This window comes from Plectropomus leopardus, chromosome 19, assembly GCF_026936395.1.
Source record: "Plectropomus leopardus strain MGB_pleo_1.0 chromosome 19, ASM2693639v1, whole genome shotgun sequence".
Classification (NCBI taxonomy): domain Eukaryota; kingdom Metazoa; phylum Chordata; class Actinopteri; order Perciformes; family Serranidae; genus Plectropomus; species Plectropomus leopardus.
Window position 1 is genome coordinate 24250552 of NC_142194.1, and position 14626 is coordinate 24265177.

A 14626-nucleotide genomic window follows, 5' to 3' on the forward strand; every position below is an offset into this window, starting at 1 on the left:
CAGAGTACGCTCTGTGCTCAGGGAGTGTGATGCCAAGAATAAGAAAAATTCCAATAGCACTCCTAATGAAGGGTCCAGCTTTTAAAACATAAAATCAATATGTGGCAGCAGATGTTTTAATTGTTGCAAGCTCCCACAAATAAATGAATGTGTGGAAAACCCTGGAGGTTGCTTTCCAGACTCCTCACCGACAATTTGCTTGTTGCAGTTGAACAGGTGATCCGAGCTTCATATCCTTAAACATTTAAATACTTGTTTCATGTCTTGCTCTTGGACAAAAAGGCAGTTGTGTCTCTGCTCAAAGGGGCCTGTACACTAGAAGTCCCACCCTTCCTCTGATTTACACCTACTTTGAGTTACAAAGAATATGTCCTGAGTGGTGTGACATTAGTACAATGTTATAGAAGCTTTTATGTTTTTGGTACAACTGCCGCAATGTAAATAGCTTGCTAATGCTGCTTATCCTTCTTTGAAAGAGATTTTTGTTAGACTTTTTTACCCTTTCATACCTGAGAAAATTGGCTTGGATTTCTTTTAAAAGCAGAAAATGAAATAACCCCCAAATTAGCAAGAAATTACTTAAAAAGTACAAGAAAATTACCTGAAAATGAGTTTAAAAAAAAAAGCTAATTAAAAAAAAATTACTATATATATATATATATATATATATATATATATATATATATATATATATATATATATATATGATTTTGACAAAGAAAGAAAGATAAGAAATACATGGAAAAGTGCTGAAAAATATAAACATTTTGGAGCATAATTTGAATATTAATTCCTAATTATTATAAATAAAGTTTTCCATGTATTTGGAAGAAATTGTTCTAATTTACTCAGGGCAGAAAGGTATAAATTCGTGTCTGAAAGCAGCACAAGAAAAGTGATGTCGCTCCAGTTTTTAAAGGGTTAATTCCTCTTGCCAGACCACATTAATTTGGTTCACTGATAGTAGAATGCTAATGTTCCAAATCAGGTTTTACTAGGAACAACTTGTGCTTCTTCTCTAAATCCATACAAACACAAAAGTAGTTTTAAACAAGATATTTTGTCCTTGACAGTGTTGAAATATTTATGCACACAGTCACTCAAACACACCTACACATCTATTTTAAAGCACTATGAAAATATGTGTAAATTATCATCGAGGCACTCGTTGTCACTTTCCATTAGTGTGATGCCAATTTGGACCCTTGAACGTTGTTTGTCCAGCACATTGTCTCAGGTGTGATTAATGACAAAAACACAAAGCACACCACACACACAAACATGCACGCACACCCACAAATTTACTTCCCAGGGCTGACATCTCAAGACAGAGTGTGTTAGTGAGGTAATGAGGCTCTGCGATCCCTGAGAACTTTCCAATTAGAAGCGAGACTCTCCTTCTCCTCTCTAATGAAGAACCCCCTCCATTAATCACCTGTCCTCTGCTGCAACACTTTGAAGACCAGGCTGTGCACTCACCAGGCTTTGATACACTACATGAAAGAGGGGTAAAGGGAAAGAGGGAGGAAGGAATGAATGTAGAGAAGGAAGAAGAACAAGGAAACTTCAAAGAGTGAAAAATAACTAAGCTGGGACTGGTGCTTCTACATGGTGGTACCTCTGCGGAGAGAGGACATGATGTTTTAAGCTGAGTCAAAGTCATTTTTACAACCAATCATCCCGCCTCAACCACCGTAATCATCGCTACTACTTCTTCTTCCTCAGGTCTGATGCTGTCCGCCTACGCTGGCGTCGGGGCCGTGCTGGGGGACAAGGCCTTGCTGGAGAGGGCAGTGCAGGCTGGCAACTTCCTCAAGAAGCACCTGTGGGATGCCGAGCGACAGATCATCCTCAGATCCTGTTACCGTGGAGACGAGATGGAGGTGGAACAGATGTAAGAAAATGCTTGTGTATCACTCTAATAGGCTTGCACTGTAATAATAATAACAATAATAATAATGACTTTATGTATATAGCACCTTTAAAAACAGTTGATTACGAAGTGCTTTGACAGACAAAGCAAAGGCAGGAACTTATGGGAGTAATAAAATGAACATTAGCAAACATGCCAAACAGAGAGGTCTAGAACAGCTAAACAAAAAGGCAAGAACTAAATGCGTATACAAAGGGTCAACAAGAATGAAGCAAATAAAAGGAATAAAAGTGATAAAACATGCAGATCTCGAAAGGCAGTTAAAGCACTAATTGAACAAAGTTTTAGAAAATATTAGAATAAATTCAATGAAAGACAATAAAAATAATTTCAGAAATAATAGAATATATAAAGAAGATCACAATTAGAAGTAACACTGTCACACTGAAGTAAGTTGACGAGCAGTGATTAAGCGTGGCTCGATAACATGATATACAGTATCAGGGCTGTTTTTTGTTCCTGCAAATTACTTCATAAGTCCTCGTTCTAGTGCTTTTTATTTAACATTTATTTTTTGTGATCAAATTTTTACTTAGTTTTGTGGAGTATAATAACAAAACATATATACATAGCTGCATCTCATCTATGGGTGCCAAAATTTTACGAGTATTAATACACCAAAAGGAAATTTAACTTTTTTCTGTTAATTCAGTAATTAAATTAAGGGGAAAAAAGCAGAAATAAGTATGACGAAAAGATGAATGATTACGAAACACCTCCCCCCCAAATAAAAAAAACCCCTCATCTTATGATAATAATAATAGTCTTATGATGATGATAATAATAGCAATAGGACTATCACTAATCACCTCCCCACCCTGGCTGGCTTTGAATGACCTCAGATGTGGTATAATTTTGAATTAATTGATTCACTAATTGAACATTTATTGTAGGGTCCCCCTTGAAAGGCAAAGATTCAAATCATCAGTTGAAGACCCCTCGGTTGACTGAGATTGATTCAAGTCAAGCAGTAGTTCTTTTTTTTTTTTGCCAGTCAGTGTGCTGTGCAGTGTGTGATTAGGTCCCCAAATCTTTGCTGCAGAGTAAGCGCTCTTGAATTTCATGATACAGCGGCACAGAGGGGAGAGACTCTGCACTGCAGGGCTGCAAGATAACATTATCTCCTCTCTTCTTCTTAGAAGTGGTGAATTTAAAGCTCACAGCAACTTAATACAATACAGTCTCTGGCTTTTGTTTGATATCTAGTGTCGGCAAAAAAATGTTGTTGAACATATCCGATCTGCCGTTAGCACCGTTAGCTTGTTTACATGGATCGCACTATCATACTGAATGTCCCTCTGGGTCTTTTAAAACTTTAAAACTTTATATGGAATAAAAATGAATCGTTGAATATTCATAATGAACAGCCAAATCTGATTTGACTGGCATAATTCTGAGTTGGGTACAGCCCTAATTTAAGGTAAGGTTATTATCAGATGTAGTGTTGCTACTAAGATACTTAGTAACCATATTTATACGTGCTGATCAACCACCTAACCTGACCCAACTTTGGTTGGGCTGAGTGCAATGGCATGCATGTGTGAGAGAGTGCTAGAGATTGGGGGGAGACGACGAAAGGTGGATTATTGCATGCAATGTTTCTGTTGGTTCTGTAACTTAAACAGTGTTGGTCATACCATGTCACTAGATGCATAGCAAGCACTTTACAACAGTTGAGGCCACAGATAACTGTCTGCAGTTTATCTCTCCTTTTCCAATTTGATTGCTTAAAGCAGGGCTCAATGACTACGCTGAGGACACTGCCCTCATACATGTGTCACATTTGCCACCTCCATTCAGTTTTCTTCCATAGTTCACTTGTCAAAACACATAAAATGCTAATTTGGATGTTGATTATCATGACGGCTGAAGCCTTTGGGTCTAGTTTGCAGAATAGTGTAAATATGCAGTGATCCAAATTTAAAAAAAAAAAGAAAAAATCAATGTAGCTGTTGTGAGGGTTACTTGTGCTTCTCTGCAGTTGGCTTGTCAATAGCACATTATTGCAATATTGCTGTTACCAAGACAGCCCTATTTGGAAAGAAACCTGTGATTACAATTGTCACATATTTAAATTATGCAATTGCAAAACGTTTTGGTGAATTATACTGAAATATTTGCAGTTGCAAACCATTGAGAGTCCCTATCAGCACATTTAAACTAGTAATTTGAGATTGCTAACAAGGAAAGGATCAAAAGGCAATCATGTACACTATCGATCACTTGTACTCACTTTATTTACAATGTTTTGGCTCTCAGATGAGTGTGTGGTCTTCATCAAAAGGAGTTTTACCTCCATCAGGTAAATCCATATGAATTTATACTGATGAGAGGTTTGATCAAAGTAATTTTGGTTCTTTCACAATAAGAGTCTATGACCAGATGCAGCTGTCTAAAACAGTGGTTTCCAGCAAGTCCAGACACAGGGTCTACATTTCTCATTAGGCATTACTTCAATTAGATAATTAGATAAATTCCCTTCTAATTTATTTTATTTCACAAAATGTAAACATGTTGGCTTAGAACAAAAAGTAATAAAACATATTTCAAAGATTAACAGAAACATCACTTCAAAATAAAAGCTCTGTGCTGGAAATTCACTTTACTTCAAGTGTAATTTTTTTAACACATGAAACATTCAGGAGTCACTTGCGGCCGATTTAGAATGGAGCCATGACCCACTTTTTGACCGCGACCCACCAGTAGGGAACCAAAGGCCTATGAGACTTTCTGAAGTGCAAAGACATTGTAGTAAAAATAACAACTTAGCTCAAACTCAAACAATTCTTGTCTCTTGCTCCCCAAAGCCTAAAAAACCTTTACATCCCATTCTAGCAGTGAGACAGTAATGCTTTCATAAACACATAACTCTCTCAAGACTTAACAAAATAATGTGGCAAATGCGTTAAGGGGGAGTTTTGCTTTTAGTACTGCCGCAACAAGCAGTTGTTCCCAGCTCGGATGACTAACCGTTTCTACACAAACAGGAAACAAGGCCATTGTTTTAAATCAGGTTACAGCAGGAAATCAGAGAACATGTTCACATGCACTGCAGTAACCTGGTTACTTCAAAACTGCATTTACCTGCGAACGTCAGTAATTAGATTTCCCCTCTAGCCTCTATCATACTGTATATATGAAACAAGATTGGCCACATTTTAAATAGATTATAGATGCCTGTTGAATGACATATGATGTTGAAGACTTTTTTCTTCGTCAGAGCTTTTGGACCGACAGCACGGTGAAGGCCGTTATGAAGAATTATTTGGACCTAGTCAAACTAAACAGGGCCAAGAAATCAGGCCTCTGCTGCATAAATTTGGCTGTGTTAACAAAAATCTTCTAAAACTTAACGGACCTCCCACAGACATCCATTGTTTGCATGATTCTGTTTAATTAGATCTAAAATGAGAACCAAAATAGTTAGAGTAATTATTCTTTTTGCAGCAGAAAGCAAAGACTTGTGTCTTCCCCTTTGTCATATCATGACCTTATGTTACCTAACTTTATATGCTGTGCAAACAAAGTATTTTGCTGTAATTTTGCAGATATTTCCACGTAATGGCAGCGGGAGATCGCTGTTTGCATAATCCTATATATAAGATATAATAATCTAACATAAAAAAACATATAAGCTAGAGAATTATTTCTTTTTTTGATCAAAAAGCTAAAGCTTCTGTCCTCCCCATCATCACAGCACACCGTACGTTACCGCACATGCGGTTCAAAAAGTAGCATTTCACCGCAATTATGCTGGAATTTCCCATAATGTCTGCGGAATATCGCCGTTTGCATAATCCTGCATTTGTCTTTCTAAAAAAAAAAAACATAATAGCTAGATCATTAATTCTCTTTGCAGCAGAAACCTAGGGCCCCTGTCTTCCGTGTCATCGAAATGCCAGAGGTAAAAAATGATCAATCCACCATAACACATTTTCACTCTAAAAATCATCTCAAAAACTAAATAATGTACCGTTGAGCTAATAATTTATGGAGTATGAGGAAATATTGAGTTTATATTTCCACATTTAAAAATGCTTTGGATCACTATGTTTGGTGTTTTTATTTTGTAAGATCTAAAATCCATGCCAGATTTTTGCATTTTTTAATGTTTGACAATTTAAATACTTAAATAAATTATCATTTATTGACCTACATAACCTATTAGCTTAGGTTGCGTAGATTTTGGGGATATTAAGCGTTTTAAGATACTCCAAAAATTGACAAAAAGGAAACAGAATTTCTAATTTACACTACATTTAAGATGTCAGGTTACTTCATAAAGCTAACAATACCATTAACTGACGCATTGACCTTTGGCAGGGTCCATTCAGAGGTTGAGATTGAGAATGTCCTCAAAGCATCAGAATGTAAACATACTGTGCCTTGTTGATCGTACGCCACCACCCCAGATGTCCTCGTTCTGTTGGCCAGCCCCGTGCCCTAGTTACTGTTGATAAGTGAGTGTGAAATGCCACCGAATCAGCAGAAAAAATATGCCCAGAGACCCACAACATGCATGATAAAATGCATACAATTTTAAAACACACGCACCAACAGGTACACACTCGTGCCTAAACACTCTGGCCTGGTTCCACAGCTTCTGTCTCATTCATAAATGTCCAATTGAGGATGGTGTCAGCATCGAGAATGCTTACCAAGGCCATTTTCACAGGCCTGGTTCAGTTTGCATACGTGGGTAAACCACTCTGTCATGCCAGGCACATATGGGCCGTGGACTAATTTTCCAGGAGGAATGATAGGTGCTGAGACTAACTGGGTTAATAGGCTGTGGAGGTGCTGAGGAGCTGATGTTGTAGATTTTCTGTGGCTCTTGCTGGCACTGGGTGATTGAGAGTCTTGCTAGTGTCTGCAGGAAGATGGGGGCGGTGGCGAGGTCCTAGTAGGACACTGGTGACGTTGACTCATTCTTACTTGATTTGTCAACATGTTTGGTCATCTACAGCTGTTATTGAATTTTGAGTGTCTGCAGGTGGCTTTTGTTTTGTTCAGCCATGGTGGCTGCTGCATCTTGTTAACCACCCATTTCTTCTATTTATTTCAAACAAACCTGTTATTCTGTCTGAATCACATAACAACATGCTGTGGAAACTTTCATAAAACTGCCATGGGCTTAATCCATGTCATACATGTTCACTACATGGCCTTAAAGTATAGGGACACCTGAACAAAGTATGTGGTGATATGTACATTACCTATATGTGAATGTTGAATATGCCTCTCCAAAACTGTGGGTATTAATATGCTGTCATAACAGTCACTACTCTGTGCTCATTCAGCCACTAGAGCACTAGCAAGTTGGTGTTTCGATTCCCTCACACTCAACTGGGAAAACCATTTCTATATGCACGTCTGTCCATCCTGGAAGAGGGATCCCTCGTCTGTTGATCTTCCTGAGGTTTCTTCCATTTTATTCCCCCCTGTTAAAGGGTTTTTTGGGTAGGTTTTTTCCTTATCCGCTATGACAGTCCAAGGACAGAGGGATGTCGTATACTGTAAAGCCCTCTGAGGCAAATTGTGATTTATGATAATCGGCTTTATACAGTAATAAGTTAATAAAATATCTAGACAAAAATCTTGAGAACTAGGTATAAAATTATCATCATAAAATCTTCGTCAGTACAAATCTCTGATTAGATCAGACTGTATATACCAGCTGAAAAGTGTGTTTTCAGACAAGATTTGGAGGTGGAAAGAGAATCAATTTGTGTGCGTGCGTGTGTGCACGTGTGCGTGCGTGTGTGTGTGTGTTTCCCTTTTTGTCATTCTGTGTCCCCTCTTTAAATTCAGATGTTTTTGTGCTTTCGTAGATGAGTGAGAGTAGTGAGTTTTATCACTCTGCGCTCAGAGAGTTTGGTGCAGTGAATAACCAAATGGTATATATCTTCCAATAGCACTCTTAATGAACAGTCCAGCTCCAAAAATATAAAATCGATACTTGGCGGCAGATGTTTTGATCATGACAAGCTGCCACAAATAAATGAGTGGGAAACACTGGTGTCTAATGCTCCCCAGTGGTTATCAAACCTGATCCCGACTTCTGATTCCAAGATGTACTGCAGTGAGCATGCTCAGTCTGACACCTACCTGCCTTACATTAATACTTCTACACAATAATGAGTCATAACACTGCTTTTGGAGTGTATCCTGTGGTCTTTAGAGATGTAGTGCATGGTTTAAGAGAGGAGATGCAGCAAGAGAAAGCAGAAGACAAAGTATTAGGTGTCACTGCATGGAAACGTGCACAAAGAGCAGTTGAATGACAAATAGAAGAGTGTGAGCTGAATTCTAAAGGTCTCCAGGAAAACAAACACCAGCTATGTCTTCTGAATAATGAGTCAAGCAGTGACATCTCTCTCACTGTTGCTCTTGATCTTCCTCTCTGTTGTGCCCTCTCCTATAATTTTTTTTATTTCTCATTATGTGTTATTTTATATGCACTGGCACAGCGCAATAGTTCAACAGTACATTCCGTAGCACAAGCAAGCATATTAAATTATTCCCGAACATAAAGGTCACCGATGTTGTAAAACTGATGGGAGTCAATGTGTTTATGTGACCCACATCGCCCCAATAGGTTTCTGCCTCTGAGCATTATTCAGGGGGACATGAAGTAGCGAGTATATGAGAGAATCATTATGAAGCCATTATTATTAAACTGTCTCTGAGTGCTGCGGCATGATATGGGAGACTGACAAGGCGTGTTATCTTCGCTCTGAGGGAAATGACTCATTTAACACGCACTGCCGAAGGTGTGAATGAAAGGCCGTTGAGTATTTCTCAAAGGCTCTTACATTTTTGTGTTTGTGTGTCTGTGAGGCCCTCTTGAGGCTTTGTCTGAGGCTGCCATCCCTGTGGCTGGAGTCACCTCAGCCAGATGACATGTTGCAAGTGTGAGAGAAGAGGGGGATTCTCCTCAAGAAAAAAAAAAGTGTTTGTGAGCTCTGGACTGGGAGTGTGTTAGTGTGAGAGGGGAGCATAGGCACTCTTTAATAGACTGAATTAGATGTAGCAACTGGGACATAACCCATTGACTTTTGGGCTTTCATTTTAAAGCCTGGAGTTTGATATTTTGGCCGTTGCCCTTTCGGATATTTGGTGCCAGGGGTGATCGTTTTTGGATGAGAGGATAGAGCCAACCCCAATGCTAGCTTGGTTAGTGATGCACCAATTTTGAAATTCAAGGTAGATACTGATGTTAAAAATAACAATTTGGCCAATAGCCGATAACAATGTTTTAGATTTTGTTTTTGTTATTCTTCCCCTCTTTTGTGCCACGGAAATTAAGAAATCTACCCCATTAAAAAAATATCCAATACATTGTGACACATATTGTATATATTCTTATTGTTATTCTCACTTGTGATATATGTATATCACACATATATCAAACATTTATATTTTGAACTTGCATACAAGTTTTTTTTACATTTCATTGTAGCACAAGGGACAATGTTTTATGTTTTACACAATTGACACACACAGCAAATTATCCATACTATAATTAAAATATTTACACACCAGTGCTAATTGTCTATTACTGTATTTCTTTACATTTATATTTTTACACACTTTCATACACAGTATATTATTTGTACTTTAAACACTAGTGTTAATTGTTTACTACAGTTTTCCTGCAGGGATCAATAAAATATTCTGATGATTCTGATAGGTCTACATTTGAAATATAAGAAGTTTAAAATTACCCGTCTCTCAATACTGATTTTCACTAAGAAGAGCTTGAATGCATCATTATATAACTCAATGCAACCTATGTCCACTGTTAGTTCCGGCCACCAGCTGCTAACAGCTAAAATGAGCTAGCTCTCCTCCTGCCTATTTAACACAGATTTGTTGCTCACAGGAGGGATGGAAAAATTGATCTGTTTATCCAGCCAGAGCTGATTAGACTGATAGATGAGAGCAACAGCTGCTGTAGAAGCGATTGAAAGCAAACTTTAAAACCTTGTGCAATGAATGGCTAAAAATATCTTTCACTATGGCTGGTTTTCAGCTGCTCCATCTGTGCCCAGAGTATGCTCTGCGCTCTGAGAGCGTGGTGAAATGAATAACTGAACGGCAGATATTTTCCAACAGCTTTCCTAATGAACGGTCCAGCTCCAAAAATATAAAGTCAGTTTGTTGCTGCAGGTGTTTTAAGCATGGTGGGCTGAAAAAAATAAATAAATGTGTGGGAAATCCTGCTAATTTTTTAATCTTGTGCCATCATAAGGTGAAATTTTCAGGCAGAGAGCCATCACTTTTGCTCTAGATACTCATATTTATCATGAAGTCCAAATGCGTTCTTTCCCCTTGGTATTTGCATTAATCTGACGATGACCTGTCCAGTGTAAGAGTCCCTGCTTTCTCCTTTTAACGTACATCTGTGTGTGTGTCTCGGAAAGATAGGCTAAGATATGATTCCTCACCTCTCCATGACCTCTCAAAGCCTTTGTGCGCTTCACCTCCTCTAAAGTCTCCTCCTGTTTTCAGCCTCTTGACCACCAGCCATCAGCCTCACCTGACACAGCCTTATCTGACTTCCTGTCACCATCAGTCCCCCTGCACTCACCCACATGGGGTGCCATTGTGGGAAATGGAAAGGCAGGAAACTGTGTGGGAGGCCAGAGGGGGCTTGTTTTTGAGGATTAAATGAGATATGAACAATAAATTTGCATGAATCCATGAGTAGAGACAAAACTCCAGGTGCAGAGAGGATTTCAAGTCAAGCAAAGTAAGTTTAAATAAGAAGAACTGGGATAAAAATGTTGGTAGGTGCAAAAGTTCCCTGGAAGATGAGACAGGTGAAGGTAGAGGTGGCACGCTGATGCCAGAGGGAGGTGGGATGGTCTAACTGTAACCACATTTGCCTAATTACTGTGCTGCTTCACTTGAAACTTCAAAGACTGAGTGTGCATAAATGTCTCTCATGCCTTGTGCAGTATGACAAGCACACAGAAAGCAGATGAGTAATTTCACTTAGAGAAAAATGCTGCAGGGAGAGATTATACTCGGCCTGCTATGTGTATCACAACGTAGCCTTGTGCTGTCACAGATGACTCCTTCAGGCATTTTTATTATCGTACAAGCCAATTCTTCTGGGTTTCTATGCAGTCTTGATTAGAAACCACAGCTTGATCTTCTTTAGGCGTTATAAGCATGCGTTTGGTATAAAGAAGATTAAGGGGGAAAAACAAGAAGCTGAACTAGTTCACCAACAGTAACCCGTCTCAATACTTCTCGCACTGATCTAATAATACATTTTTAATGAAAACTGTCCTTATTCTTTTACCCACTGATTTTCATTTCTCCTCTCCCGCTGCGTTCTCCAGATCTTCGCCTATCTCAGGCTTCCTGGATGACTATGCCTTCATCATCTGTGGCTTGCTGGACCTGTTTGAGGCCACTCAGCAGACGGAGTGGTTGCAGTGGGCTGAGGAGCTGCAGCTCAGGCAGGATGTACTGTTCTGGGATGAGCAGGGCGGGGGCTACTTCTGCAGCAATCCCAGTGACAGCACTGTGCTGCTGCAACTCAAAGAGGGTAAGAAATGGATACCGTGATGTATGCATAGATATTGCCAGGCTCGATAATCAATCAGTCAAATTTTATTTATGTAGCACCTTTCATACAAATCAATAATTGCTTCACAGATTGACTAAAGAAACAAGAACATCATAGGAAATAAGCAAAAATGGATAAACCTTATAATTGTGACAGTAAGACACTATATAAAAGCCATACCGAAAAGATAGGCGTTTGGTTTACATTTAAAAGTGTCAGTATTTTAAGATCCTCCAGCTGTTCCAGCCTAATGGCTAAAAAAAGGGATCACCAAATGTTGTACTTCTACTCTGTGGATCAGCTAAAAAAGAAGAGTCGGGGGATCTGAGGGGCCTTCCTGGTTCATAGATTTTGAATAATAGCCCTTTGTTTGACTTTCATTTACAGTTCAAATCCATAAATGTTTGACTAATGTTAATCATGTTTTAATTGCCAGCCAACAATTCTGTCTTTAAGATACGATACCAGGCTGAGTTTTAAAGCCAGAGCGATGATACTGATGTCATTAGGAACCGGGTAAATAGCGCTTCAAAGTAAGGCTAATTTTTGGTGATGGAGAGGCAGCCACTTCACAGGGGTCCCTTGACCTCTGACCTCAGGTTTAATGCGAAAATCAGCTTGCCTCTGCCCTTCTCTCTTTTTTCAGTTGCACTTGCAGCCAGCTCAGCTGCTTGTTGCACTACACTGACCTCCTGTGGCAAGTGATGCACAATGCATGTAAAAAAGAACGTATTACAACGTATTATTTTTCAACGGTGAAAATCACACTGTTAGGATTTCTAAATATCCTGGTATACCGTTATACCGTGATACTGCCCAATCCTATCAACACACTCCAATTTTGATGTTATGATGGCGTTAGAACTGTTAAGGGAGTCGCCAGCGTTATTAATGTTCATCCTGAGGGTTACATGGAAGACTGCACCAAATTTTTTGCAACCCACCTAGCAGTTGATGACATGGTGGTGCTAGAGGAAGAGTCAACGGATCACCAAAGTCATTCTTTGGAGTCCATAAATATCTATACAAAATTTCATGACAGTCCAAACAATGGAAGTTAGAATAGAATAGAATTAGCCATGCAGGTGTAGAAAAACAACTTTGGTATTGATGGTACTGCTGCTGACTGTAGCTCTAATAGGTTGAGAGATGCAGGGAAGGATTGATGGACAGGTGAAGGATTAACGGTACTACTGGAGCATACCTCTGTGGCCTGGACATGTTCAAGGATGGATAACCCAGACGGATGAAAAATACAGGCTGCAGACGCTGCTGGCAGCTTGCTAATATCAACACATTGCTGCAGTTTGGTCAAAGTTGAAGGGAAAAAAGTATGTATTTCAATTGAACGGAAAACCGTAACATTAATGGGTGAGTGTAATCATTCGTCCGTTCAGCTTTTCATCCATCAGTTTCTCTCCTGTCTTTTATCTCTCAACGTATCGATCCATCCGGAGCTTAACAAGATGGAGGCTTCTGCTTTAATATTGCTGCCAGTTTCACTCCATTGCTACACTTAAACCACAAGAGAGGAGGTGAGCAAGGTTAGATGGATGGATAGATGGATGAACAGGTAGAGGATAAAAGACGCGAGCAGAGGAATATTGACCTCCCCCATCTACCTCCAGTGAAGCGCGACTGTCTCTCACTCGAGTTGAACTTCTCTGAAAGCATTCAAAGACCGATGCTCTGAATCTTCAGCTGCTTTGATCAACACACATGTCATATCTGTCTCCATTCTGACTGCGCCAAATCTGAAATCCACTCTCTGCCTCTGCCACCTCTGAAGTCACTCAAATCTTGACTTCAACCTGGATTTTTCTTTCTTTTTTTTTTTTTTCCCTGACTTGGTGCATTTTTCTTCTTTTGTTGCACTAGAACTTTCACTTTCAGTTCAGGTATAAGATACATCGTTGTTATAAAATATAATAACCCTCACTCTGTAATAACTAGCGCTCTACCTGGCTCAGAATTATGCCGGTCATATTGGATTTTGCTATTCAATGCAAATTTTTGACATTGTTCAAACAATGGTTTTGGACCAAGGGATTATAGGACTTAAATATAAATGAGTTTGACCTTGACATTCACGGCAGCCCCTCTTCAGCTGCCGGTCCTCTAACTGATGGCTGCTGGCAGCTCAGAGAGGCTGACACCTTGTGGACATGCAGACATTAACCTTTGATCTGTCAGAGCAAAGGTTCCACTCTGGATCTACTCGTTGCCTGTTTCTTTTTGTTTTTCCTCCCAAGCTCCTCTTTCTGACAGCGATCACCTATTTTAACGGCTTGCTTTTTCCAATTGTTTTTATACTCTTATCCTTGTCATCTCTGCTCAACATAATATCTTTTTTTATAATGCATTATGTGCTGTCTGCAGGCTCGTCTTTTCCCCATTCATACTTACAGTATACATGTTTTGGTTTTTGATTGCTGGATGCAAGCAAAGGGAAAAAATGTAGCACCCACTTGTCCTTAAAGGTGCATAAATCTGTATAATATTAGTAAAATTATTTCATGATTCTACCCCATCTTAAACTACTAATTACTAATATTTAACTTAAGCCTAAGAAAGAAACTAACTTTGAGAATTCTGTCAGGAAGATTGTCATTTTGTATGTTCCAGATGCCACAACTCTAAAAATGTTTTCACACAAAATGGAATGACACGCGCACACTTCTGTGCCTATGACAGATAGCTTGGTGCAAATAGTTCAGACAGGAGCAACACATCACATGGGCGGGGGGAACAAGCAAAAAGCTAATAGTTATTCTTGTTAAGAACTGCTGACAGATCCGAGATGATGGCTGCGTGTGCATATGAGCTTGTGTGTGTGTGCGGGAGGACCTGTCCCAGCGCGTCGTCACGCCCGCATCTATGTGTGTTTATCGGAGCTGACATGTGAGAGGTTTCTCATCTGAGAGGATTGACTGTGCCATTACGGCGGTAGGGTTGAAGCCCATTAGTGACGCTACAGCCGCTGCAGAGTGGACGCCTGTCCCAGCAGCGTCGCCTGTCACTGCAAGACAGATTACCCCACCACACTGCCACTCTACATCCTACTGACCTCCCACTCTGCCCTGTTTATGTTTGTTTAAGTATGATTAGAA

General features: G+C 39.5%; 1 protein-coding gene across 2 annotated transcripts in view; it reads left to right on the forward strand.

Moving 5' to 3' along the window:
* spata20 (spermatogenesis associated 20) overlaps nt 1-14626 on the forward strand; it is a 55319-nt gene that overhangs the window by 8770 nt on the left and 31923 nt on the right. For both annotated transcript variants that reach the window (XM_042507944.2, XM_088070243.1), the window contains exons 12-13: nt 1726-1894; nt 11287-11495. In XM_042507944.2, the coding sequence (XP_042363878.2) occupies nt 1726-1894; nt 11287-11495 (378 nt within the window). The remainder of the gene's footprint in view (nt 1-1725; nt 1895-11286; nt 11496-14626) is intronic.